The sequence below is a fragment of the Uloborus diversus genome, chromosome 1 (assembly GCF_026930045.1).
Source record: "Uloborus diversus isolate 005 chromosome 1, Udiv.v.3.1, whole genome shotgun sequence".
Taxonomy (NCBI): domain Eukaryota; kingdom Metazoa; phylum Arthropoda; class Arachnida; order Araneae; family Uloboridae; genus Uloborus; species Uloborus diversus.
Genome location: NC_072731.1, coordinates 226,241,139 through 226,267,712, shown reverse-complemented (window position 1 = coordinate 226,267,712; position 26,574 = coordinate 226,241,139). Strand labels below are relative to the sequence as shown.

The 26,574-nt window shown below is 34.6% G+C and overlaps 2 protein-coding genes across 4 annotated transcripts; one reads left to right on the top strand and one right to left on the bottom strand.

Annotated features, from left to right (window-relative positions):
* On the top strand, positions 1 to 4,972 carry LOC129234186 (uncharacterized). 3 transcript variants are annotated; one of them, XM_054868101.1, is made up of 3 exons: positions 1 to 144; positions 3,616 to 4,599; positions 4,642 to 4,972. In XM_054868101.1, exons 1-3 carry the CDS (start codon positions 90 to 92, stop codon positions 4,830 to 4,832), a joined length of 1,230 nt encoding a protein of 409 aa, XP_054724076.1. In that variant the 5' UTR covers positions 1 to 89; the 3' UTR covers positions 4,833 to 4,972. The 3 variants fall into 3 exon arrangements, with proteins under 3 accessions (XP_054724076.1, XP_054724074.1, XP_054724073.1); XM_054868099.1 differs by having other exon boundaries at positions 3,616 to 4,785; positions 4,816 to 4,972; XM_054868098.1 differs by having other exon boundaries at positions 3,616 to 4,972.
* On the bottom strand, positions 4,787 to 26,385 carry LOC129234187 (retinol dehydrogenase 14-like). Its single transcript, XM_054868102.1, has 4 exons — positions 26,093 to 26,385; positions 15,673 to 15,915; positions 14,012 to 14,341; positions 4,787 to 9,524 (listed from the first exon to the last, which is right to left on the bottom strand). Exons 1-4 carry the CDS (start codon positions 26,244 to 26,246, stop codon positions 9,178 to 9,180), a joined length of 1,074 nt encoding a protein of 357 aa, XP_054724077.1. The 5' UTR covers positions 26,247 to 26,385; the 3' UTR covers positions 4,787 to 9,177.
* Between the last annotated feature and the right edge of the window lie 189 nt (positions 26,386 to 26,574).

Below are 26,574 nucleotides of genomic sequence, written 5' to 3'. Positions count from 1 at the left end.
AGCTTCTATAAGGAATCATCCTGGGCACGCACATATAAATACCAGCCCAGGATCACAATGTTGATTCAGATCTCCGCAGGGCTGAGAAGATGAAGACCTTCTTGGCAAACCTCCTCCTCCTAGGCCTTCTAGGAGGATCATTTGGTAAGATATCTGGCTACCTTTCTCCTTATCTTATACGAATGTTTTATGAGTTTTTTGGATTAAAATGAAGGTAATATTTGTGAAAATCTACAAGTCTACAATATAAATCTTCGATAACCGTTAAATCTCACACACTTTCTTAAAGGTTCTTTGTTGATGCAGTCCTCGACTTTCCGAAAAACGCCTTCCTGATATGGGGGTGTTTTCTTCAGTCAAAAGTGCTACTTTTAGTCACTGAAATTGATGCAATAAGCAAAAAAAAAAAAAAAAGCATGGAGCCAGAATATACTGTTAGTTTCTCAACATTCACATTTTAATTATGTTTTTAAAATGTCAGATATCAAAAACAGAATGTTTCATCCTTCAAGTATAATCCTCATATAAATAATAGCCAATGATCGAGTAACACGCGTGTTTCAACAATGAAACTCGTGCCACGGCATGATAATTTGATAATATGTTTTGGTAATGATAAAAATGCAGGGAAAGGCTTTATTGTGACAAGGCTGAACTCGATCCGGTAACTTAACTGTTTCACTGGTGAGACAGTTATTTCAGGGGAATGAAGGAACGAAAGAATGGTCAACAATGAACGCTACCTACTGGAGTTTAGGGTTAATCCACGGAAGTTAGGGTTACAATTTCAACTATCAATATATCACCAAACAGGCAATGGCTTCGTTCAAATGTATAAGTAATTTTCACTCGTCATACCTTGACGGGTGATTTTCTAGTTATGTAAGATTTAAGTAAATGTAGATCCTAATTTCAGTGTTACGACGCTGCTAGGTTAGGGTTGCCCCAACTATGGTCATGGAGAATTTTCAAAAATCTTGGCACAGCATCCATTCCAAAAGTTTTGCTAAAATATGAAAATTCTGCCGAAGAAATTAATCAGGCAACAAAAAAATCACTAAAAGTTCAATTTCATTTTAAGATATTCTGCTAAACAAATAAATTTAAAAAGTCCTTTAAATTATTATAAAAGCTCCATTAAAATGTAAAGTAATCTGCCAACTCCATCATTTATCGCCAATCTCGACAAGAGACATTAACAAAGCATCATTCATAATTGCCGTATCAAAACGATTAAAGAAACTGCTCCACTTTATAAAAATCCCAATTCTTTTAATAACTGCAGCAGGGTCATCCCGACGGAAGCACTGTGACCTGCCAAAAACTTCCGTATTCAGCAATTTTTTTTCTGACGATCCGGCAAATTTTGACACAGCTTTGCAAAATAGCAATTTGAAAAAATATATAAATATACATTGATGCTATGCTCACATTTTATCATTCGGTAAAATTCGGTGTTTCATTCGACTACTTGAAAATTTTCTCTCTTTCTCTCAAAAATTTTAGTTAGGGATGCCCAATGCAGAATGAATTGAGACATTTGCCCAAAACTTGGGTTAATAGAGCAAGAATTTAGTGAGTTTTTTTTTTTTTTTTTTTTTAACTTCTTTTTACAAAAAAGGAAGTATTGTATTCGCGAAAAAATTTTCCCTCAAAAATCGAAATTAATTTCCATTTTGCTCACCGCCGAATGAATGTTGAGGTTTTTTTTTTCGACTCGACCACACGTGGATAAGTGCCTAAGAACGTATAGACACGCGAAATATCCATTTTGACAATTCCCGTGTTAGTAATAACGAGTTTTCACGTGACGTCTGTATGTACGTATGTATGTATGTGCGGATGTGCGGATGTATGTCGCATAACTCAAGAACGGTATGTCCTAGAAAGTTGAAATTTGGTACGTAGACTCCTTATGGGGTCTAGTTGTGCACCTCCCCTTTTGGTTGCGTTCGGGTGTTTTTAAGGAGGATTTTTGCCCCTTTTTGAGGGGAAATCATTGTTAATTTCGATGTAAACTCAAGTGGTGCTATAATTTGACGGACACTTGACGATATATCGCCAGTCTTTTGGTCGCCAAGTTTTGTCACCAACTTGGATTGTTTAAGGGAAAATCATATAAGAGAAAGTTTATTTTTGAAATATTGACACTATAGATACTGCGTACTTTATTGCGTCAAAATTTGAAAGATGGTTAATATTTGAAAATTTTTCAAGATCTTCACATAATTTTTAAATTTTTATGTCAAAAAATATTGTTGAGTTTCCGACGAATTTTACCTAAAAATCAGGGTTGTATGATTATTTTTGTTGTAGTTATTCAACAAAACTAAAAAGAGTATTTATTGAACTTTAAAAGGTAACGTAACTATTAAGTAGGGGAGGCTGGGAATACTTGATCCCCGCTTTAGTTTCTTTTTTTTTCTCTGCTGCAAATTTCCAGTTTTCTTTAACAAAAAAGTACGTGAAAAAAGGTATTTTTTTCCTCTACCTGACAGTATTTTTTTAGTTGAAATTAAACAGATAGTTTTTGGTAAAATAATTTTTTTCAAAAATTTTATCAAGGGTTTTCATGTATCCCCACATCAAGGGATACATGATCCCTTCATGGGGGATACTTGATCCCACTGAGAAAATACATAGACTTTTCATCAGATCAGCAATTTATATATGGATTTTAGTTTCCTACATAATGTTTCTAAAAAGTAACACGATTTCAAATTTCCTTTATTAGATTATAATAATGTGAACACAAATTAACATTGTTTTATATTCCACTAGGACATTGGTAAAAATAATGTACACAACTTTAATGAACTTATGATGCTTTTGATCAGTTACTTATTCTACAATATAGTTGTGAACAATATATTTAATAAATTAAACTAACAATTTTTTAAAGTAGCGCAATGAAGCTAAAATTACAACAAATAAAAGAACTAGAATGAAAAGCACAAAAATCAACTTATTTGCTTCTTGTCTTGCAATAATAAAGTTAAGAGTTTTATCGATTGAATTAATTTTAAAGAAGAGGGAAGAAAACTATAAGTATCAGTGTATTTATAAAAAAGAAAAGAAAGCCTAACATATGTTTTCAAAACCTGGAAAGTCAAATTCAAACAATTCGTTTGTTGTAGTTCTTGCTCCGCTCAACCAAACTAGATGTGTGTAGCTTAACACATTTTGTCAATTTTTCAGGAAAAATAGAATGATTTCTCCCAAACAATTTTCCTCCAAATTGCGTTGATTTTGACCCACGAATGCAGTTATATTGTTTAACTGCTTTCAGTAATGCAAGTTAAGTTTTCATTACGGTTATTTCTGTAAAAGAATATTTATCTGATCGACGAGATAAAAAAGTGAAAAATTATATTGGTACCAATAACGGACTTGAATTGGTCTTCTATAAATCCTATTTATTTACATCTTTTGAATATTATGTCAGGCTGAACTGATTGAGGCATGTATTACATAAAATTTCAATTATTTGCTCAAGCAACATGTCCAGTTTTCCTATTGATTAACTGATTCTCAAGTTTTTTTGCGATACAAACCATCCAAATGCATTGAATGTTGTTAAATTGAAACTAATGTTTACCTATTTATATTCTATAGATTACCTTTCTGCAACCGTAGCACCAAGCAGGATTTGCATATGCGGAAGTGGAGCTGACGTACTTTATTCTGGTGAAAATGGATATGGTGGAGCCTATGTAGTAGGATATAGTAATGCTTACGGAGGAGGTTATGAAAGTGGTTTCGGTGAAGCATATGGCAGTGGATCTGGAGGAGTATACCGCAGTGGATCTGGAGGAGGATACGGCAGTGGATCTGGAGGAGGATACGGCAGCGGATCTGGAGGAGGATACGGCAGCGGATCTGGAGGAGGATACGGCAGCGGATCTGGAGGAGGATACGGCAGCGGATCTGGAGGAGGATACGGCGGTGGATCTGGAGGAGGATACGGCAGCGGATCTGGAGGAGGATACGGCGGTGGATCAGGAGGAGGATACGGTGGTGGATTTGGAGGCGGATATGGTAGTGGTTATGGAAGTGGATACGGAGGTGGATATGGAAGCGGATTCGGTAGTGGGTCGGGAGGTGGAAGTGGTGGAGGAACATCTAGAGGATCAAGCAACGGTATGTCCGGTGGATCTGGTGGAATGTCTGGTGGATCTGGAGGCATGTCTGGTGGAATGTCCGGGCGATCTGGAGGAGGAGGCCTCATAGGCGTAAATCTCTTAAATCGTGGTGAATCTAGTGGAGGAGACGGTGGCCTCATAGACTTAAATGTCTTAAATCGTTTTGGGGGAAGTTCAGGAAGTGGAGGTGGCTCATCAAGTGGAGGAAGTGACCTCATAGGCGTAAATCTCTTAAATCGTTTTGGAGGGAGTTCAGAAGGTGAAACCAGTGGAGGAGGAGGTGGAGGTTCGTCAAGTGATGGGGGTGGCCTCATAGGCTTAAATCTCTTAAATAGTTTTGGAGGAAGTTCAGGAGGTAGAAATAGTGGGGGAGGAGGAACATCAGGTGGGGGTGGAGGTACATCAGGTGGCGGAAGAGGTTCATCAGGTAGCGGAGGAGGCGGAGGTGGAGGAGGAGGTGGAGGAGGAGGTGGTGGAGGTGGTCTTGGGTTAGGAGGAGGTGGTGGAGGTGGTCTTGGGTCAGGAGGAGGTGGTGGAAGTGGTCTTGGGTCAGGAGGAGGTGGAGGTGGTCTTGGGTCAGGAGGAGGTGGTGGTTTAGGAGGAGGTGGTGGAGGTGGTCTTGGGTTAGGAGGAGGTGGTGGAGGTGGTCTTGGGTTAGGAGGAGGTGGTGGAGGTGCTCTTGGATTATGAGAGACTTTTCATGAGTTTCAGTTTCATTTCGATTTCGATTTCATCTGCTTTCGAAGAACGTCGCATTTGTTTTTGTCGAAGAAAGTAATGAAACATACTATTTATTGTTCCTTAATTTGATTAAGAATTTTTTTTTTTTTTTTTAAGACGAAAGCTGAGTGCAAAAAAAAAAAAGAAAAGGAAAAGTAACCAAATAGAAAATTGAATTAAATATGATTCTGCGATGTTGTACATGTTATATTTGAATAAATATTTCAGCTATTTATTTGTATTTTTCTGTTTCCTCATAAATTTCATTTACAGTATGTGCTACTATCGCCAAGTTTTAGTGTTATCAATAAAAAAGATTTGGAAAGAGGCACAATTTGCAGAGATATTGATTAAACAAAACTCAATTTTACTTTCGAAAACGCTTTTTCTGCCTTAAAAATTATCCTATCTTTTCGACGGTTGGGAAGTCCGCAAAAAAATACCCCAAACTTCTTAGCAAGGCATTAAAGCCTCAATTAATTATTTAAAAAGGTCATAAGCATTTTTAAGTTAGGGAAACACATAATTTTCAAACGTGATTATTTTTCATTGCTAACGTGAGCTATAAGGAGCATGAAACTCCAAGTTTTGATTTATTTTCTTTTTCAATTCCAAACCACTCTTTCTGCATGAAAAATTCTATGCAGTGTTTCGAGCTTGATTTGGTTGGATAGTTCGTAAAAAATATCCCCAGACATTTTTCCCTGTTTACGTTCGGAAACACGAAGGGCCTAAATTGACTGAAACGAGCTGATGTGCATCACATGACTTCCTTTTACTCCAATTGAATGTCATTTTCCCATTGTTGGCAATTTTAATGTGATTCAATAGTTTACTCTCTAAATATCACCAACAATGACCAAATCGAAACCAGATTTAAAAAAAAAAAATTGCCAAATTTGTCGCCGAATTGGTGACAAAACTTGGCGACCAAAATACTGGTGATATATCGCCAAGTGTCCGCCAAACTATAACACCACTTGAGTTTACATCGAAATTAACAATGATTTCCCTCCAAAAAGGGGCAAAAGACCCCATAAGAACATCCGAATGCAACCAAAAGAGAAGGTGCACAACTAAACCCCACTAGGAGTTCACGTACCAAATTTAAACTTTCTAGGACATACCATTTTTAAGTTATGCGAGATACATACACACATACGCACATACATATGTACATACAGGCGTCATGAGAAAACTCATTGTAATTAACTCGAGGTTCGTCAAAATGCATCTTTCGGGTGTCTGTGCGTTCCTAGGCATATATCCACTTGTGCTCGAGTCGGGGAAAAAAACCAACATTCATTTGGGGATGAGCAAAATAGAAACTAAGGCCGATTTTTGAGTGAAAGTTGAGTTTTGTGTTTAAATACCAAAAAAAAATTGCAACACAAGGTCTTTGTTGAGGGCATAAAAATATACAAAAGTTTTTTTATAAGCATTAACGTTTCTGAAAAAAAAAAACATTTCACATTTTTTTCAATAGTTGCTTCTTTTTAATTTCAATCACTGATAGGTAACTGATATAGTTTAGTAAAATTTGCTTTCTGTAATAAACGCAAAGTTAGTTGCAGGCTCCTTCAATGCTCAACAAACATTTAATATTTTTTTTAAATATTTCTAGTTTCCTTTGTTATTATCTTTCTCTCTTATTCTCCTGGGAAAATATTTCTACCTTCTTACCAGCCTTGTCTCACATAATGTCTTGGCTTTTTTTTTTTTTTTTTTTTTTTGACGCTGCAAAAAGTATCTTTGAATCATAAAGGAGAATAACTGATATTACAATATAAGTATAGTTGATTCCATTAAAGAAATCTTTTTTTTTTTTTTTTTTGTAACAGCAAAGAGATTTGATTTCTATAGGTAACAGAAGTTACCGTATGCATTTTTTTATTTGAACTAGATAACATGCAAAACGATCAAATAAGCTTTGTGATGAAGTATGATTGAAATGAAAAATCAACGTAAATAAAGCACAGAAGTTTTCTTGATAATGTGCACTTTATTTACATTGGTTCTTCATTTCCAACATAGATAACATGCAGTCAGATCATAGCATAACCCATGAATTTAGAAAACAGTGTTGAAATTTTTACGAGTCAAAAAAGGAAAACAGACACGGCATTTGATAAAAACAATGAAACTACGTTTGAGAACTACTAAGCATAGAAATCACAATTTGAATAATCGGGTTTGTTTACAAACACAGTCATGGTTTTCCGACACATTCAAAGAAAATAAAAATAAAAAAAATACAAAAGAGCAATAGATTTTTAGAAAATCTGTATACATTACTTGAGATTGATTAGTTACTACTTTTTGATACACTAAATTACATCAGAGCAACTTTATTGAAAAATTGTACAATTTAGGTTCAGATATGTACAGATAGTGTAGAGAGAGGCAATGAAACAATTCTCATCATCAATGGCAAAGAAAATTTGAGTATTACAATTTTCAGGGAAGTAAAAAACAAAAAACAACAACCTAAATTGTTACGAGGGTTGGAATTTTAATAGTGGCAACTATTTATTTTCATCTCATACAAAGGGGATGCATGCCACCAAATTCTACAGAGCATTTTAATGTAGTCACCAGCTTTGTGTACAACCCGTTTTCAATGATGTGGTTGTCATATGACGTCTGTAATCAGCACCTGTTCTACTGATAGTTCGAGTAGAACGGTCTACTACAAAATGGTTTCTTCATCTTGAGAATTACGTCAAATTTTCAAAGACATAAGCCCTTGTGACTGACTTAATTCTTAAGGTGAAAAAACCATTGGCAGAAGTGTTCCTCACATTCTTGCGGTAGTAGACCGCTATATTCAAACTACAAACAGAACAGGCTCTTCCTACAACTTCCATATCGCCTAATATAGTCACCAGCTTTGTGCACAACCCGTTTTCAACGATGTGTTAGTCATATGACATCTGCAGCAGCGCCTGTTCTGTTGATAGCTCGAGTAGAACGGTCTGCTACAAAATGGTTTCTTCATCTTAAGAATTACGTCAAATTTTCAAAAAGACATAAGCCCTTGTGACTGACTTAATTCTTAAGGTGAAAAAACCATTGGCAGAAGTGTTCCTCACATTCTTGCGGTAGTAGACCGCTATATTCAAACTACAAACAGAACAGGCTCTTCCTACAACTTCCATATCGACTAATATAGTCACCAGCTTTGTGCACAACCCGTTTTCAACGATGTGTTAGTCATATGACATCTGCAGCAGCGCCTGTTCTGTTGATAGCTCGAGTAGAACGGTCTGCTACAAAATGGTTTCTTCATCTTAAGAATTACGTCAAATTTTCAAAAAGACATAAGCCCTTGTGACTGACTTAATTCTTAAGGTGAAAGAACCATTGGCAGAAGTGTTCCTCACATTCTTGCGGTAGTAGACTGCTATATTCGAACTACAAACAGAACAGGCGCTTCCTACGACTTCCATATCGTTGGAAACGGATTGTGAACAATGTTGGTGATTATATGAATAACTGTGTAAAACTTGGTAGCATGTATCATTTTTGTATTAGATGTGAACAGTTGTCACACTATAAAAGTTTTAACCCTAATATTTTCAAGGTGCTATACTCCGTTTCATGATAGACAAACATTATACACACAAATGTAAGGTTACACTAAAAAGCAAAATGAACAAAAAAGAAGAAGCTAAACTTTCAAACATTAAAGCACTAAATGGTTTTTTCAAATTATTTATAAATGCATATTCACAAAACTGCTAAGTGCGGACAAAATATCCATTCGGGAGAAAAATAGTCCTAAAATTTTCCTACTCATGATACTATTAAAGACTTCTTGTTATTAAACTGCTTGGAATAGCACTATTGACTTCTTAATTGTGGGTGCCTGACAGAATGGCAACCTTAAAATTGTCAATAGCGCAGACTGCACCATTAACATTTCTAAGAGTGGAGGAAGCTTTTAGTGATAATTTTCTCTTTTCTGTCATTCTTGGGAAGTCTTCGGGGCAATTAGGTTGTGCCCTTGCTTTTTTGGGCGGGATGAGGACCCTTGTCTTTCCAGTGCAGAAATTATTTTCATAGATTTTATAAATCATTTTGGATTTCACAGTTTTTTATTACTATGTATTAGCAATTCCGAAGAATCATCCTAAAATCATATCCATGAGCATTGTCTGTCTTAATTGCCCGTTCTGGTTTACAGTCCTCATGGTAGCTCAAAGCTGTAAGTGCTATTCTTTATTCAGCATCTGCAGCCATCAAAATCCAAACAATTCAGATGATTTCCCATGTAGATCATCTTTTCGTACGTATAAACAAAATCAAGATATTCCTAATCTTCAGTATCTGCTTTGTCTGCTTCGGTGTCTTTGTCTTCAACATCATCGTCTTCGTCAGCTGCACTTAGTTGAAGTTTGAGACCTTTGGAGAGGATCAACTGTTCCGCTCTCTCCCATAAGTCTTTTATGTTGTTCTCAGTCCACTCTGAGCTCCGGACATTAAAAGAGCGGCAATCTTTGTAGAGACGACCCGATTCTTTGAGCACATCTAAGGATGATAAGCAGTACATGATGGTCTGGATTCCTTCTTCTGTGGTTCTGTAGAGGACTTTTGCACAGGTCTGGTTGAATTTGCCAAAAAATCCGTCGAGGTGGCGATACAAGCCAGAATTCACGTAACCTGAACAAAAAAATAAATTAAATAAATAATTTTCCATTACAGGCATCTGACTATGACTTCTTGGAATTTAAATAGGCAAGAAAGAAGTTTTGGGGAAAATGATAAAATTGTTCATGATAATTATGAAGTCAGTATTTAACTGATTGATATTGTATCAGTCGTAACTCAGACTTTACGTATTGATTAATTACGTAGCAATTTGATATTTCTCTTGCAACAGACTTAGGATCAAAATCACAGAAGTCAATTCGCAACTCCAACGAACTGTAGGGGGCACTGAAGTCACTGTCTAATGGCGGAATTGAAAACTAAAACAAACGCACATGGTAACGAAGAAAATGCTAAAAGTGTTGTGATTTTTGTTCGTACGTATGATTTTTTCGCTTTATTCTTTTTAAATTAATTTTCAAAGTCTTGTGGATATTCTGGCCCACGTAGAAAGAAATGAGAATTCAAGAAGCATTACTAAACGTCAAAGATTAATGCAAACTACGTAGTTCGTAGTTCTAAGCAGCTATTTCCACGATGTTGAATTCGATATTTATCAATTCTTGATAAAACTAAATAATAATTGTGGCCTGACAAGAATAACAATTAATGCTAGAAAATTCAATATGACATTACAAATCGTTATCGAAAGAAGATGATACTTTTTTGCCTTGCTTGGCTAGCGCTTATTGTTTTCCATTTGTAGCTGAGTTATTTCTCTCGAATTCCCGAATGGGTTAATTTAAAAATTTTCTGTTTCGATTTTTCTAATTTCTGAGTTACGATTTAATTGTGTCATGTTATGCAAATCATCAACAAAATTCTCACGGATATATGGTGGTAGTTTTCTTTTCAGTTGATTGACCATTATTTCTTTTCACTCATCGAATTCTGTAATCTTACTACCATTTTATTCCACTCATGATAAAAATTAAAAATGGTTTAACTAAAAACGCGAAATCTCGCCAAGGCTACTTTGCTCGCACAATACCAAAATTATAACCCTAAACAAATTTGGCGAAACCTTTCAGCTGAGAATAAAAGGAATAAAGTAAATTCTTTCTAGGTTAAACATTTTTCATTTTGTTCTACGATAATAAATCCAAGAAAATATTTTGCACACTGTCCATTCCAACTAAATGCTGCTGTAAAATATGATTAGTTAAATTAATTTAAGATTAAAAAAACTCATATTCTTACAAATTCATACAAAACAATAAAAAAATTTACCTGGTATAACGTTATCCAATTTTGTTAATCCAGAGTTTTCTTGTTTACGCGTCCACCATTTAATACTTTTTTGAAAGAAATAATGAAAACTAACATTATTTTGAGAAGCTCGAGAATACTCTTAGGGGACGAATTAATTTCTGTAGCTGAAAGCAAACTAAGACACATCGATTGCGTTAATAAATACTCAGAACAAACTGCCTGTGTTTACGTCAACAGACACACATGGAACTAAAACGTGGCAATGTTTTAGTTCCATCGGCAGTTTTGTAAATCACCGCAAGGTAGCGTATTCGAGCGCTGGAGTTCCGAATACCAAAGATGGAATTTCACAATCAATTACTTCTAAAAAAAAACAATTTTCATTTACTCTCTCCACCCTAAATTACCTTCTACATGCTTATACTTTTGTACTGATTAGTGATACTGATGATTTTATCATCGGTATTTCTTTGAGCATTTGAGATTTCCGGCTTGCCAAGCATTTCTTCTTTCCTTCCTTAAATCAGGACCTAATTTGTTTCAAATATTCTGAATTCGCATATTCTTAAGCCACACCTCATTATGGAAAGACTGTACCACCAGTGTACCAGAAAGATAAGCTTCTTTTATGATGAATTCGGGATTCATTAGCTAGAACATAGTTTTCCGCGATCACTGGTGGAAGACTCCTTATAAAAAGAGACATGACGTAAGAACGTGCGAACCCTGGAATTTTTTAAGCTAATTTGGTACTGGTTTAATGATTGATAAGTAAATGTTTTTTATTGATAGCATAGCACCCTGAAAAAGCGTAAAATTATATGTTTTAATTTTTAGCATAAAAGTACTCAAATGTAGCAACAAATTTGGAACAAAACTTTTGACCTACATGCAGCGACAAATTCGACAGAAAGAGTATTTCATAGCATTTCTATTTGTAATTTACTAGAATCATTACATTTTATTCCGGAAATAGATTTTTTTTTTACAAAAAAGTTATCATGCAATTCCAACCTAAACGCATTTCTTGTGTGCATGTGCAATGTAAACTAAAAATCCTGTCCTTTGTGTTTCTAAAAAGAAGTCATTAGGCTTTTCAAAAGCTTTAATATATTTCAACAGTTACTTAAAATCTACAACAGTCCCTGAAAACCTCGGTTAAAATAAGGGCAATAGGTCCTCGAAAAACCAATTACGATAAGAACAAAAGTTCCTATTTCCTAATTAACATCAACAATCCATCCAGAAATTCCCCTTTACTCTTTTCTGGATGAGGACAGTGGTTGATAAATCCTCCTACTAGAAAATGGGCAATAATTTCTAATGAACGTCTTTAATCCTTAAAAAAAATTTCCGCTACAAATTAGATGAAAGGTTTCTAAGTATGGACAATAGTTTATAAAAGTTCCTATTCGAAATAGGTCAAGAACCCGTTTAAAATTAAGATAACTGTCTCTAAATAAAAACGATAAAAACAACGTCAACAGATCCTCTTAATTTCTCATTAGAAGGAGGACAACTTCTGAAATAAAGACAACAGTTCATAAAAATAACCATCAAAATAAGAAAACACAGTTTACAAGAAACCCAAATCAGAAAAAAGAGAAGAAACAATAAAAAAACTCGAATTAGAAAAAAGAAGAACCCATAAAAATCCCTTTAAGACTAAAAGAAATGTTTCTAAAACTTTGCATTTGGATGAGGATAGCAATCCTTAAAAGTTACGTTAGAATAAGGAAAACCGTCCTTAAAATCTTCTATTACAATACTACAGCTATTCGTCAAAAATCCCTGATAGAATAAGAACAGTAGTTTCTCATTTATTCTAGTTGGGATAAGGATAACAGTTCCTAAACAACGTCAACAGCAACTCTTAAAATCCCCATTAGAATTTAAAGAAAACAGTCCCTAAAAATCTGCGTTACGATAAGGTAGACAATCCATTAAATTATTAACCAAATTAAGGATAACCGTTAGACTAAGGATAACAGTTCTTAAAAGTTTCTATTAGAATAAAGGATACACAGTTCTCTTAATCAACTTCTACAGTCCAAGTCCAACCAACTCAACAGAGAGCTTGGAAATCAAAATTGCGTAGAACCAGTTACATGTGGGGAAAGTCTTCGACCAGCTATTTGTCGATATGGCAATGGAAGTGAAGGCTAAGGTGCAGAATACTGCATATAATGGATGTATAACTATTGGAAACTAATGAATATCTAGTTGTCAAAATTCTACAGTTATACAGCAACAGCAGCATTTACCGCTGTTTTGGTCAAAGTTATATGTAAATAACTTATTTGAAGATGTCTCACTCTTTTTTTTTTAAATTACTTTTAGATAAAACAAACGGTTAAACAAGATTAAAAGTTATATTAAAAGGTTTGAAAAATGCTCCAAATGAGTAAATTAAGCCATTAAAAACCATTAAAATGAAAAACAATCTGCCAAGTAAATGAAACAAGAAAATATAATTAAAAAAACCGTTAAAATGTAAAATTTTAACCTAAACTGAACGGCATGAAAAACTCTATTCACTTCAAAATAGGCGACGCATGTGAACAGGCGAAACATGCTGGCAACGCAAACGATATTTTTCTGTTTTTGCCATGGTAGGAAGTAAATAATCCATCAAGCTCTAATTCTCCTATATTCTCTAGTGTACCTCAGCATTGTTGGGGGCTCGGCAGAAGAACCAAGAACATGGAATTTGTAGGAACTGAGAAGGGAACGCGATAAGCAAATCAAGACTTCCACAGGGTACTCCGTATCAGGATGATTGAAGCGAGTTTTCTTTTGAAATTTATATCCTATTGTTAACAAACAACGACGTTTCACGAAGAAACCTGGTTCTGCTAACGTTTAATTACAGAAATCCATACTTGTTTTGCTTTCAACCGGTTATGAAGTGGACTCGTCCAAAGCCGAGCGCCAACAATCCTAAGCTGCCCTATACATACACTTTTATCAAGGTGTCCACTATACTGCCGTAGATAAAGCTCTGGATCAGCCGTAGACAGGTAAATGGCAGTATCTGCAGGAATGAGTTTTTGAGATGTTTGAAGAAACGCGTTTTGGATTCCATACAGACGATAGAGAAATGTTGGAGTAAGACCTTTTTTTTCCCTCAGAGTGGAAAACAAATAAGCAAGCTTGTACAATAAAGCTACCATGTTCAACACAATAGATGACAAAATAAAATATAAATAAATAAAAATTTGCAGTTACTGCACTTTAACTGCCTGTCATATTATACTTCACCAAGACATTGATTAAATATACTCTACCTGGGTCTGCGGAATATGCTACAATTCCTTTCTCGGAGTATTTGTGAGCTAGTTCCTTGGTCATCAGATGTAGGGCTAGTTTGCTGCTACGGTAAACTGTCCTCATGTCATAACTTCCACTGAATTTGCCTTCCAGTTCATCCATGCTGACTATTTTACCAGATCTGAGGCTTCCGCAGACGACATTAACGACCCTGACCGGACTGATGCCCGTTCCATAGCTCAGGAACTTCTCGCAGAGGAGGTTGGTCAGCAAAAAGTGGCCGAGGTAATTCACGCCGAGCATCATATCTATGTCGTCACACGTCTTGTCTTGGGGACATAGGACGGCTGAAATAGATGGTTTTAAAAATCAGCAATCAATTCTAAGGCAGCTACTTTGAAATCGTACAGTCAGTATAATGTTAATGAAAGTTACAACACAGAAGAAAAACTTGTAAATATTGCACTGAAAAACATGAAATGATTCATGAAAGCGAGTTATTTTGTCAAGAGTTAAAATTTTTAAGCTATTTCAAACCTCATTTAAAAAGAATGGTGAGGTTTTATAAGGCTACCGATTTGAAAATATTGGGCCTTCAGCTCTTTGGTGGAGCGTCAATCAAAGTGAGAGTTTGTTGTACGAAATTTTGCTCTTTGTGCTTGAAACCCCATACTGATTTTGAATCACCCTGTATTTCACAAAACAAAATCGACAGGGAAAGAAGATTAATGTGTGAGAAAAACTGTTAAGGAAATCCTTGCTGAAAATATATAGTGTTTAATAGCTGTATCAAGGAAGCATCAGTTGTTATAGTGCATATAAGCTAGGACATGGTTCAATTACTACTTCTAACAATTGCGACAGCCAAAGACGGAGAATATTGCATTTTTAACATGAATCCACCTAAAATAATGAATTTCTTGCAAATTCATGGGCCAATTGTTGGCAGACGTGCTTGAGCGAGATCCTTATATTCGACTCATTGACTATAAACTTCAGCATTGTATTTATTAGTCCAAAGGAAGAAAATACTCCTCCACGAATTGCTGATTCCTATGTCACTCTTACGGCAGGTAGCTTCCAATTAACTGCAGTATGCATTAAATTGGTATGTAGTTAATTTAGTTTACACTGTGCGATTTTGGTCAGATCCTGGTAAAAAGATACCTTACCTTGAAAGAACTCATTTATGTTTGGGATGAAAGAGGAGAAATTCTTAAAGTGGGGCACAATGCTAGTAGTTATTATCAGCAACGCAAACCAGTTCTCCTCATCCATATTTCAACAAACAGACTCATTTAAGCGTCAGCCCATCGAAAGCCTTTGATTAGGGTCAGATTATATTTTACTATTCCATTTATATGCTTATTTATTTATTTTTGGGGAGAAAGAGAGAGAGAGAGAGGGGAAGGGGGGTTTAGCTAAGTTCTAGGTAAAAAAACCTCCGATCGGTTTAGGCTTGAACGATTCCATTTGTTAAAGTAGAGAAGGGAAATTGCCGATAGCGATTTTTGGCGTTATGCCAATTTAACGGATTTTCTTGAATCAACCCAAACAAAAATGAGCTTATTCAAGGCTAAAGATCTTTTTACCAGAGCCTAACTACACTAATACTCATTATCCACTTTTGTAGTAGTTACTCAGATAAAAAATACTCAAGTGATCGAATTATACCAACCAGCGTTGTTGACAAGTGCATCTATTTTCTCCTCTGTTTCAGCAAGCTCCTGGCAGAAGTCATACACAGTGTCCAAGCGAGTCAAGTCCATGAACATGGACCGTATATTGAAAGATCCTGTTTTACTGCGCAGGAAGTAAGCCATTGAGTCTCGTCGAGCTTGCGTCCTGCAGGCCACAATGACTCGGGCTCCCCTCCTGGCCAACTCGAGGGAAAGTGTTCGACCAAGACCACTGCTACCACCTGAAACAAGATTATGAATGTGTTCATGACTTTTTTAGAACCAAGTAAAAAAAACAGTGAAACGTATTGATTTGAAGAATGTGCGGAAAAAAAGATGAAATCTTTTTTTTTTTTTTGAGTTGGGATCAATGTGGCAACATTGAGTGTTGAATACATTAAAATTTGTTGATCTGCTTAAACAGGTAAGAAAGAAGTAGGATAAATGCAAAAACCACCCAAATGTTTACTATACAAGGTACAAGGGAGAAAGTCCGAGATTTTAAATTTACGTCATTTTCTCGAACAGTGCAAAAAAAAAAAAAAAAAAAAAACATTTTGCCTTTCTTGCCAGTGGTGAATTTCCATGTCGCAATTGCGGGAGGCTCCTACAACCATTGGATCCTCTAAAGGGATCCAAAAATGCACATGATAAATGCTTTATAGAGAGAGCTCCAGGATAGACAGAGAGACCTCCAAAAATGCATTGCTACTGCTCCCTACAGTTGTAAATCCGCTACTGTTTCTTGCAAGTGTTCTTGGTTTTTTAGGTTCAAGAAGTGTCGAGGATGTAGAGACACGTTGTTCTGTCGTCATCATGTACCTTAATGGACGTTTTCATGGTGCATCTTCTGCTCAACATGAAAATGCAAAACAAACATCAATTGGTGTTCTTCACAAAGATGCCATCTCCTAAAGCTATCTGCTTTAAAAAAAGTACGATACGAAATACAAAATACAATACTTGTGAGAAAGATTTAATACCATAGCTCCCAAATACTGCCGCGTCTATAGCAGCTCTTTGAAAGTTTTAAAAGAAAACTACCTAAAAAAGACCCAGTAAACTTGCAAGTTCTAAAATGGCTGAAATACTTAACCCTTTGAGGTATGGTGGCATCGTTTGAGGTCACTATTTTTTTTTCCCAGTCACCTAAAGCCACTTGTGTCAGCTGCCTGTAAAAAAAATAGCGGCCTCGAACGAAGCCACCGTACCTCAAAGAGTTTAAGTAATCTCAATACCCGATCATCGGCAGCTGTCCAAGTAAGGAAAAGAACATCTGGTGATACATTTCGAGTTCTGGAAGCTGTACGTCAGATCCGTAAAAGGGTTGTCCATAAATGATGTTACACTTTTTTTTTCAACATATTTGAACCCCCTCCCTCCGTTGTCACAAAGCATTACCTTACACCTTACACCCCTTCCTTTCGCCTTGTCATGCTTCATTACATAAACATACTTTTACAAAAAAATGTTTTTATTTCAACCAAAATGTGTGATGTGATACTTTTTGTTTCTCCTCCTACTTAAAGTGGTCGCATTCACATAAGGTGTAGTGAACAAACCTGACTTGGGAGAGGAAAACTGACCACAACTTTGAGCATACCTATTAACATACCTATTTTACTCTAAAAATGCAGTTAAAAATTCAAGTCAACAGATATCGTTCCCCAATATAGATAACTGTCGACAAGACATCGAAGCAATAATTTCGCAAGCAGATCGTTTTCCTTGTTGTTTTTATAATGCTGTTATTAAATATGGTTTTAATGGTATGATCAATCCATACAAGTTGCTTTTATATTTTAATTTAAAACTGAACCACTTTGATTACATGTATAAAACGGCTTGCATAAATTATTTAGAAGGAAGTATTTAGCAAGATACAACATCATTCCCTTTAAAAATTTCCGAAACAAAATGAACTTCTCATTACGTCATGCTGCTGCTGTTGTCTAAGTTCAGGGGTTCTCAACCTTTTTCAACTCATGTACTCCCTTTTCTTACATCATTACCTATGTGTAGTCCCAAAACTCTTCTATATTAACGATTTTAAACTACTAAAATTTAGTTACGAATAGGTAATTCAAATTAAAAACAAGAAATCCTCATATGTACTATATGACCAAAAATATTGGGACACTTTCAAAAATTCACATTTTTAAGAATTTCTCAAGAAATAAAAGACCAATTGCTTTGTAATTTTTGTCGCAAAACAGGTATGCTCCAGCTGTAAATTTCCAATAAAAATTATATCACTCTTGCATTTCGTGGGTCAGTAACAAATTGAGGAAAACAAAAAAGTTTTTTGGTCATCATTCATCTTAAATAACTCAAAATAAGCTGTAAATTTCATAAATTGTTTAGCTTACTATGTACAGTCACTTTTCATACTTTTAAGAAGGTGTCACTGATATTCACGAAAATATAAGCATTTCTTTCAAAACTACAAATTTTATTTGAAGGTTTTTGGCTCATAACACGCAAAGTTATTCATTAAAATTTACGAAACTTTCAGAAAATTTGACAGCATACAAAATAAGCATAATACTAAAATTTGAAATAAAAATGTTGAAAATTTGATAGAATATGGACGTTTAAAGCAATTCATTTATCACCGCGCATGCGCGAAAGAAAGCAATTTATAACATTCGTCATCTAATTCCCAACTAAATTTCTCAACTCATAGAAAAATTCCAGTTCATTATTTCAAAAATTTAGAAGGTTATCAGCAAACTAATGAGCCGATTTTTAATAACTCTTGGCTAGGCTACAAATCGCGAGGGATCGTTTGCAAATAAGCTGTTTTCATTATGAATCACACTGAACGATTGCAAGCAAATGTTACAAACTTGCGAACGACCCCTCACGGTACGTCGCACAGTGGTTCAAGGTCGAAAAAAATAGCCATTTTTAAGTTTTAAGATAGAAAATATTTGATGCCGTAATTATTTAGCCCTTGAGTTGTAGTAACTTACTCCGATTTTTGTAAAAAAAATCGTTTTTACAAAAATTAGCCAAGATTGTTGAACAATTATGTTTTTACTTTTTTCCGGACGTGCCCTTTATACTTCAGTTTTAATTCATTCGTTCAATACGTAGAACTCAAATTTTATAAAAGTCATTTCTAAATGGTTTTTCACACTTATAGGATGCATATAACATCGTACTTAAAAATTAAAAATTCATCAAAATTGGAAACTACCTGATATAAAAAAATATTATTTTCTTAAAACTGTAATGAAAGATATTGTTGAATATACTTTTATCGGCGGCTTCCGGTGGGATAAAATTTACATATATCAATAGTTTAGTCCTTCCTGTAAATAAACAACAACATTTTAGCTGCGACCACCTGAGACTGCGGTCATGGCAGATGTTTTTGTTAGATTTTCGCTATTTACAAACACCAATATAGTAAACTAGAAAGTAATCCGTAAAGGTATGGCGGGGGCAAATTGCTTTTTTATCAGAGAGATTAGTCATGAAATTTGACATGCTCCAGACTAACGTATGTCACAGTTTCACTACTTTGCAGGAGAGCCTAAAAATGTTTGTTTAATGTTTCCGAAGGTAGGGCTCTTAAAACATTCATGTTAAATGTTTTGTTTCAATCTAATAAAGTGTTTTTCTGAAGAAAATGTGTGTTTTTTTGCAAATGGGATTATATTCACTGTTTTGCACCAAAAAGGAGTATATCCAAAATAAAATTGGCTATTTAGGCTTGGTAAAATTCAGGAAAAATTACCAGACTTATGACAATAAGCACATGTTATTCTACCAAAACACAGTGAGAAATTCTAACAGTTAGTTTTTGTGCGTAAAACGTTTTTTTCGTTTTGCCAAAAAAAAAAAAAAAAAAGCTGGCTGTTTCAAAAGCAAACTCTTCAACTATCAAAATATCACCAAACAGGCAATGTATTCATTTAAATGTACAAGCAATTTTCACCCGTCATGCCTTGACGGGTGATTTTCTAGTTTTATTATAATGATCATCTTATCAAAGTTTTTATTAATCAGACAGATAAAACATCGGAAATAAATAGTGGAAACGCTGGATAACAAATAATATGGCTAATAAATAATTCTTATTTCAATTTGGAGTTTCCCGCGGGCCGGATGTAACCCACAGACCATAAGTTGGAGTCTCTTGGTCTATTCCACACTTGAACGGTGTAAAATAGTGCTGCCCAATCTGCGAAGCCTACGTAAGCAGTATATATATGTATAGGTGCGGTTCCAATTCCTCGTCATTAATGTTTTGATGGCATGCAACTCGATAAGCGTCACACGTGTGTCAGGATAACCGTTTCATTTCTTAAAACTTCTCAAAATAGCTTTTGGAAAACTAAGATCGGGACCCGGAAATTTAGATGACAAGTCATACGACAACAAAATAAACGACTCCCGACTTTCTCGAAGGGGCGACAGCAAAAACTTAATTTAGATCAATTTTTCAACTCAATGCTTGTGTAGTTGAAAATAAGCGTTTTTAATCATACTAAGACTTTATTTTTAAATATAACAGCGTTTAAAGTTACCCTAACGACAATAAGAATTACAGTTCTAATGCCTTTCTTCCTTCCGATGCAATTCTTATCGCTGTTGGGTAATTCCACGGAAAAGCAGACTTTTGCTCTACACGGAAAAGCTCTCATTTCAGAACGTGTAATAAATAAAAGTGTTCGAATTTGCTCTAGTCCAGTGAGATGCTTAACAACTAAGAGTAGAATCGCATTGCTACCATAAACAATGAATGCAAACTTTTAGTGTCAGTGAAGGCCATCATTTCGTGTTTTTCCAAGAGGAGGGGGGAGGAGCAAAGAGTGCATATTCAATGCAATTTGCTACGGAGAACAGAAAAAAACACGCCCATTGATATGTAAACAAGTAAATTTTTCAAAGCTAGAAGGCAATTGACCTCCCTGACTCCCCCGAAACGACGGACTTGGAAGAGAGAAAAAACTTGCATTTGAACTCTGCTAGGCCACTTTTGGAAATAACATTTGTAACAACCGTGAGTTTGCTACAATGTGTATAGAACATAGGAAAAAACGAGCTGATGTGTGCATCACATGACTTCCTTTTACTCCAATTTAATGTCATTTCCCCATTACTGTGAGACTGTGACAATTTTACGGCACAATTTTAATGTGATTCAATAGTTTACTCTCTAAATATCACCAACAGTGGCCAAATTGACACAGATTTAAGAAAAAAAATAGCCAAATTTGTCGCCAAGTTGGTGAAAAATCTTGGCGACCAAAAGACTGGCGATATCTCGCCAAGTGTCCGACAAATTATAACATCACTTGAGTTTGCATCGAAATTAACAATGATTTCCCGCCAAAAAAGGGCAAAAGACCCCTTCAGAAACACCCGAATGCAACCAAAAGGGGAGGTGCACAACTAGACCCCACTAAGAGTCTACGTACCAAATTTCAACTTTCTGGGACATGCCGTTCTTGAGTTATGCAACATACATATGCACATACGCACGTACGCGCATATGTACATGCAGACGTCACGAGAAAATTCGTTGTGATTAACTCGGGAATCGTCGTTACGGATATTTCGCGTGTCTATACGTTCTTAGGCATTTAATCCACGTCTAGTCGAGTTGAAAAAAAAAAAAAAATATTCATTCGGGGGTGAGCAAAATGGAAATTAAGGCCGATTTTTGAGTGAAAATTTTTTCGCGAATACAAATACTTTCTTTTTTGTAAAAGGAAGTAAAAAGTAAGTGGCTCCGAAATGTGGCTGGGCTTCCCCTAATCGGGCCTTGATCGCAGAAAGATAAACATTTCATGTATCATCCAAAGATTGTTCATATCTGCATTCCTCGCAAAGCTTTAAAATTTCGCTCAGCACACGCCACTAGAGAAAATGAGTGATCTTCCTTCCACGCGGAGCCTTTCATACTGAAACACTCAAAATAGCTCACAGGGTATGTCCCCCCAGTTAACTTATTCGGGCAAAGCAGGCATCCTGTTACGCTTGCTCACCATATGCCGTGCGTCAAGAGAAAGGCCAGAAATAGAATCAGCCACGACTTTCCCTTTTTTCTTCAGAAATCAACATTTTATCATTTCTTGAAAGGTCTTATGAACTTGCTCGTCGCGTAAAAAGTCGCTGAATTCCAAACTCGAGGAAAATTTAAAACATCGAGCGTCCAGTATTCATTTGAATTTTGACGTCTTAAATTCAAATTATGTTCGTCGCAATCACGAATTGCGATAGGATCCTACTCTTTGGGTTTCTTGTTTATACACTTGGAATAAAATGGAAATGACCAAAATTTGCACTTGTCATATTATGACTAGTATTTTCTAGAATAGGTAATACGAGGCATATCCATTAAAAAAAAGAAATGGTGATTAGGATGCGGTAATAAAAATAAAGATTTTATGGCCGATATCCACCAGTGCACTTATCACAAAGAATATTTTCAGCGTATAACTTTATGTATTTTTATTTCAAATCAAAGTTAAATTATGGTAATTAGTAATCCGACAATTTTGTATTAGATAAAGTTTTGCTTTTTAAGTACATCAATGCTGATTTTTTTCCTAAACAATTTAAAAATTTAATTTTGCACCAACCCCTTTGCAAAAGTAAAATCTGCTTAAGTTAAACATTGAATGAAGGCATTGATTTGTAACCATGGCGACGAAAATATGAACTCTCAATAAATATTAAAACAACGAGTTAGGTTGTTCTCGCCGTCATGGCAATCTGAAAAAGCAGAGTAACATCAGCTTCGGTCAAGTGAGGATAATAAGTGCAATTCGTGATTGCTCGCAAAAAAAAAAAAAAAAAAAAAAAAAAAAAAAAAACCTTCAGTCTAATACAAAAACTCGGAAAAAGCATATTACATTGCTCTCCTACGATCACAATTCCTTACCCTTGGGAGGCAAATAGTCGAACAAACTGGATAACTAATCTTACTGTACTTATTGAAAATACGTAGAATTGTTTGAATACATAAGACGGTCGAAATTCACTGTTGTATCGACTTGAATATTTTTACTTTTATGTACCATAAACCTATTCTTTCCTTACACATTTTACTGTTTGTACAAAAAAAAAAAAAAAAAAAAAAACTTCATTCCCAAAAAAAAAAAAATCTTAATTCTTTTCAAATGGAAGCTTTACGTCAGTAAGATTTATACTGAGTTGTGCATTGGTGTTGAGCAACAAGATCACTTATTTTTTCCGCGGGGTTTGACGTTTCTCAAATTTATTGCCCTTGTGATTGCAAATCTAATAAGAAAAGACATCAGGCTTTATTTTTTTTTATATGCAATATTGTCTCCAAATGAATCAAACCGTTAGACAAAATTTCCGAATAAAGAAAAAATTTTGGGAGGTCACAATGATTTCTTGTAGCCTGCCATCGCGGAACACCGTCTAGATCTGAACTAAAGCATAATATCTCTTGATCATTAATTTAAACTCGTCTTTACCGTTATGAACGCTAGTTATTGGCGCCAGCAGATTGAAACGCTAGATCAGACATTTACAACTCTTTGAGTTTATATGCTTGTAACGTCACTATTCGCTTTTGGTAAGCAATGAAGATACACAAAGTTAGCATCATTTTACTCAGGAATAACTGAATTTAAAATTAAAAAAAATACTAAGCACTTTTCAAAATGCGCTCAAAAGGGCAAAATAATATTTCGGGGGCAGAATGGACAGTTTAAACATTCCTATAGATGTAGTTTTCAATAATTCCAAGAAAATGACACCACAAACGAAGAAAAGTGCGGTACAAATTATTTCAAACCAAACTTTCCCAAGAAAAATATGAGTGTTTAAACACTCAAATTTATAATGGAAATTTAGACAATGATAAAAAAAATTCTCCACTTGACTTGAATCGTACTTTTTTTTTTTTTTTTTTTGTGGTATCTGAGAATTACGATATAATGCAAAACTTAAATTATATATTTACTCAAGTAAAACTAACTGCGCATGCGCAGGACACAGAACCTCGTTTATCCGGACTAACTGGGATTAAATGAAATCCGGAGAGTCGAAAATCTGGAGAATCCGGATTATAAGCGAAACAAATTGCTAAAGTAGCAAACTGATCGCTTATAATAATGGCGATCTTATGAGCAATGGGGGTAGTTATCCCTCCCAGAAATTGGAAGTTCTTTTTCTTCTTTTCAAATTCTGCCATTAGACAGAATATGTTTTCTAGTTTACTTTTTTGCAAAGTTTTAAAAAAATATGAAAGAGCTTTTAATGTCTCTTAAATATGTGGTTTAGAACAAATATAAATCAGAAACATGCTAATAATGTCAATGGCTAATTAAAAAATAGAAAACTTGAAAGTAAGTTTATCCCTCCTTGCCTGATACCTTTCGGAATGGTCCTATTCGAATCAAATTGCTTTATCTATTCTGTTGCTTCAATTTTTGTTCAGAATTATTTTTCATTGAAATGTCAACGATTAAAAAATTGTTAATATCTAGAACAATGGAGAAATTTCAGTTCTATATTAATTCTCACTTAACAGATGGATTTGCTTTGAACAAACTATAGTAGAATGATCTTTTTGCGTAGAAAATGTCGAAAAAAAAAGATTTTCAGATTAATTATGTTGATACTTTATTTAATTAATATATATAATTTATTTATTACTTTTAACGTTAACCTTTATAGAAGTAAAATAACCCCCGCTCTCTCAAAAATATGAGCAAAATAAACTTATTTTTATTCAAATTTATTCTATTACCCCTTGCAGGCCTCATAACGACCCTTGGGATTATGCTTGTCAACCTGCCGGTTTACAAATAAATGCAACAGTAAATGATTACTGGGACACAGAATTAACACTATAATTATAAAGACAAATATAAGAGATAAGATAAAAACAAAATGTTCACTTATCTCTCTCGTTCCAATAGTTAACAATTGAAATACTAGTTTTTGTTTTTAACGGACGAAAAAACGGAGGAGGTTCTCAAATCGACCGTATAGTTTATTTTTATTATTATTATGTATGACCACGCATAATGTTTTACAGAATAGTCTGATTTTGATAATTCTTTTTTAATTGGAAAGGTCCGAAATTGGTCCCATATAAATTTGGAAAAAAAAATCCTTACTCTAGAGGTGGGAAAATAGGGGTAATTTATTGTTCACTCGTAGGTTTTTTAATTTTTTATATATATGACCACGCATAACGTTTTATAGAAGAATAATCCGATTTTGATATTTATTTTTTAATTGGAAAGGGTATTATACCCTGAAGTTGGTCCCATATGAATTTGGAAAAAAAATTCTTTCCCTAAGGGTGGGAAAAGGGGGTTGATTTGTTGTTCACTCACAGATTTTTTGATGCTGAGTTGGATATTGCAAAAAAAAAACTTACGATGAATGAATGAGCTTCAGACCTATCTGTCTCTCGCAGACGGATCGAGGGCTTTAGCATGAAGACCTCTCAATCTCTGGTATTTGTGATTAAGATTAGTTTTTAGTGCTAGTCGTTTAAAATCTTTTATATTCAGGATTTTTATGAAGAATAGGCTGAAGTTTAGTGATGGTGACATACTATTTTTAAAATACATTTACACTAAAAAGAATTAAAGAAAAATTTTTAAATAAAAAAATAGAACCGACTTCAAAACTGCAGCTGGAAATTGCTCTAAAAAGTAAAAATAATTTCATTCTTTGAACAGCATCTATACTACTTTTTAAGCATAATTTTTGAAGTCGAAGCAAAAACAGTAGATAAAATTATACTTTAACATAAATTTAATTACAAATGTAAAATTTAATGGACCCAGATTCTTCAATAGAATTCGCATAGATCATATTTTTAACAGCATATTTGTGTATCGATAGGAATGTTTCGCTCGAAATTTGATTGGTTTTCATCAAAATGTAAATGAAAAATGGTTACACATCATTCTCTCTATCATTTTTGCGCCGACTTCAAAAATTATGTTTAAAAATAGTATAGATGCTGTTCAAAGAATGAAATTATTTTAACTTTTTAGAGCAATTTCCAGCTGCAGTTTTGAAGTCAGTTCTATTCTTTTATTAAAAAATATTTAATTTTCAACTTCAAACATTAAGACAAAAAATACTAATTTAATCACACAGCAAAAATTGCAAAACACAACCATTTGAATTGCGTTTTATTATTTTTTTCAATCCAAAAATAAATTAAAAAAGGTATATATTTATTATTTCAAGGTGTACAGAGGCAAAAATCTATATTCTTTTTAAATTTAGAAACGCAGCTATATTCAATCACATAAATGGAAAAAATAAAGTCTAATAATCGAAGGGAATAATTTTAATTATTCTTAGCTTGGTTATTTTTTTAGCAGTAATCAATTGCTTTTAAAAATTTAAGTTTTGACATTAAAAATTAAGAAAATAAAGAACGAGAGAATAAGTTACCTGTAACCACGATAGTTTTTCCATCGAACCTGGCATCATGATCGCAATATTCAGTCGATCGAATAAAATTCCTGATAAGAAATAGCAAACCACCGATAACTGCTAAAGGAAAAATTAAAATAAAAGCATAAACGGACAAAGTGCCTTCTAACATGTTGCTAAAGATTTGATTGGACCGGGTGCAGTTTAGAAAAAAAAAATTTTTTGAACAATTATTTTGCTGTCGCTATGAAGCGAAAATGTAGGCTCATCAAATTTTCGACCATAAGAGAATTTTCTCTTCGAACGTTTGCGGAGGACGAAACTAGTTCAGAAAAAAGGCGGCTCTTTTTCTTCGACACCCCCGCACCACAAGTGCGCATGTGTAGAAAGCAGGAATAAGTAAGTCTTGATTTCAATGTTTTCTCGAAGTTAACGCTCGGGCTTTTTCAGTCAAAAGACAGAAAGAAAATTCAACATTGTTTACATAATATTTCAACTAT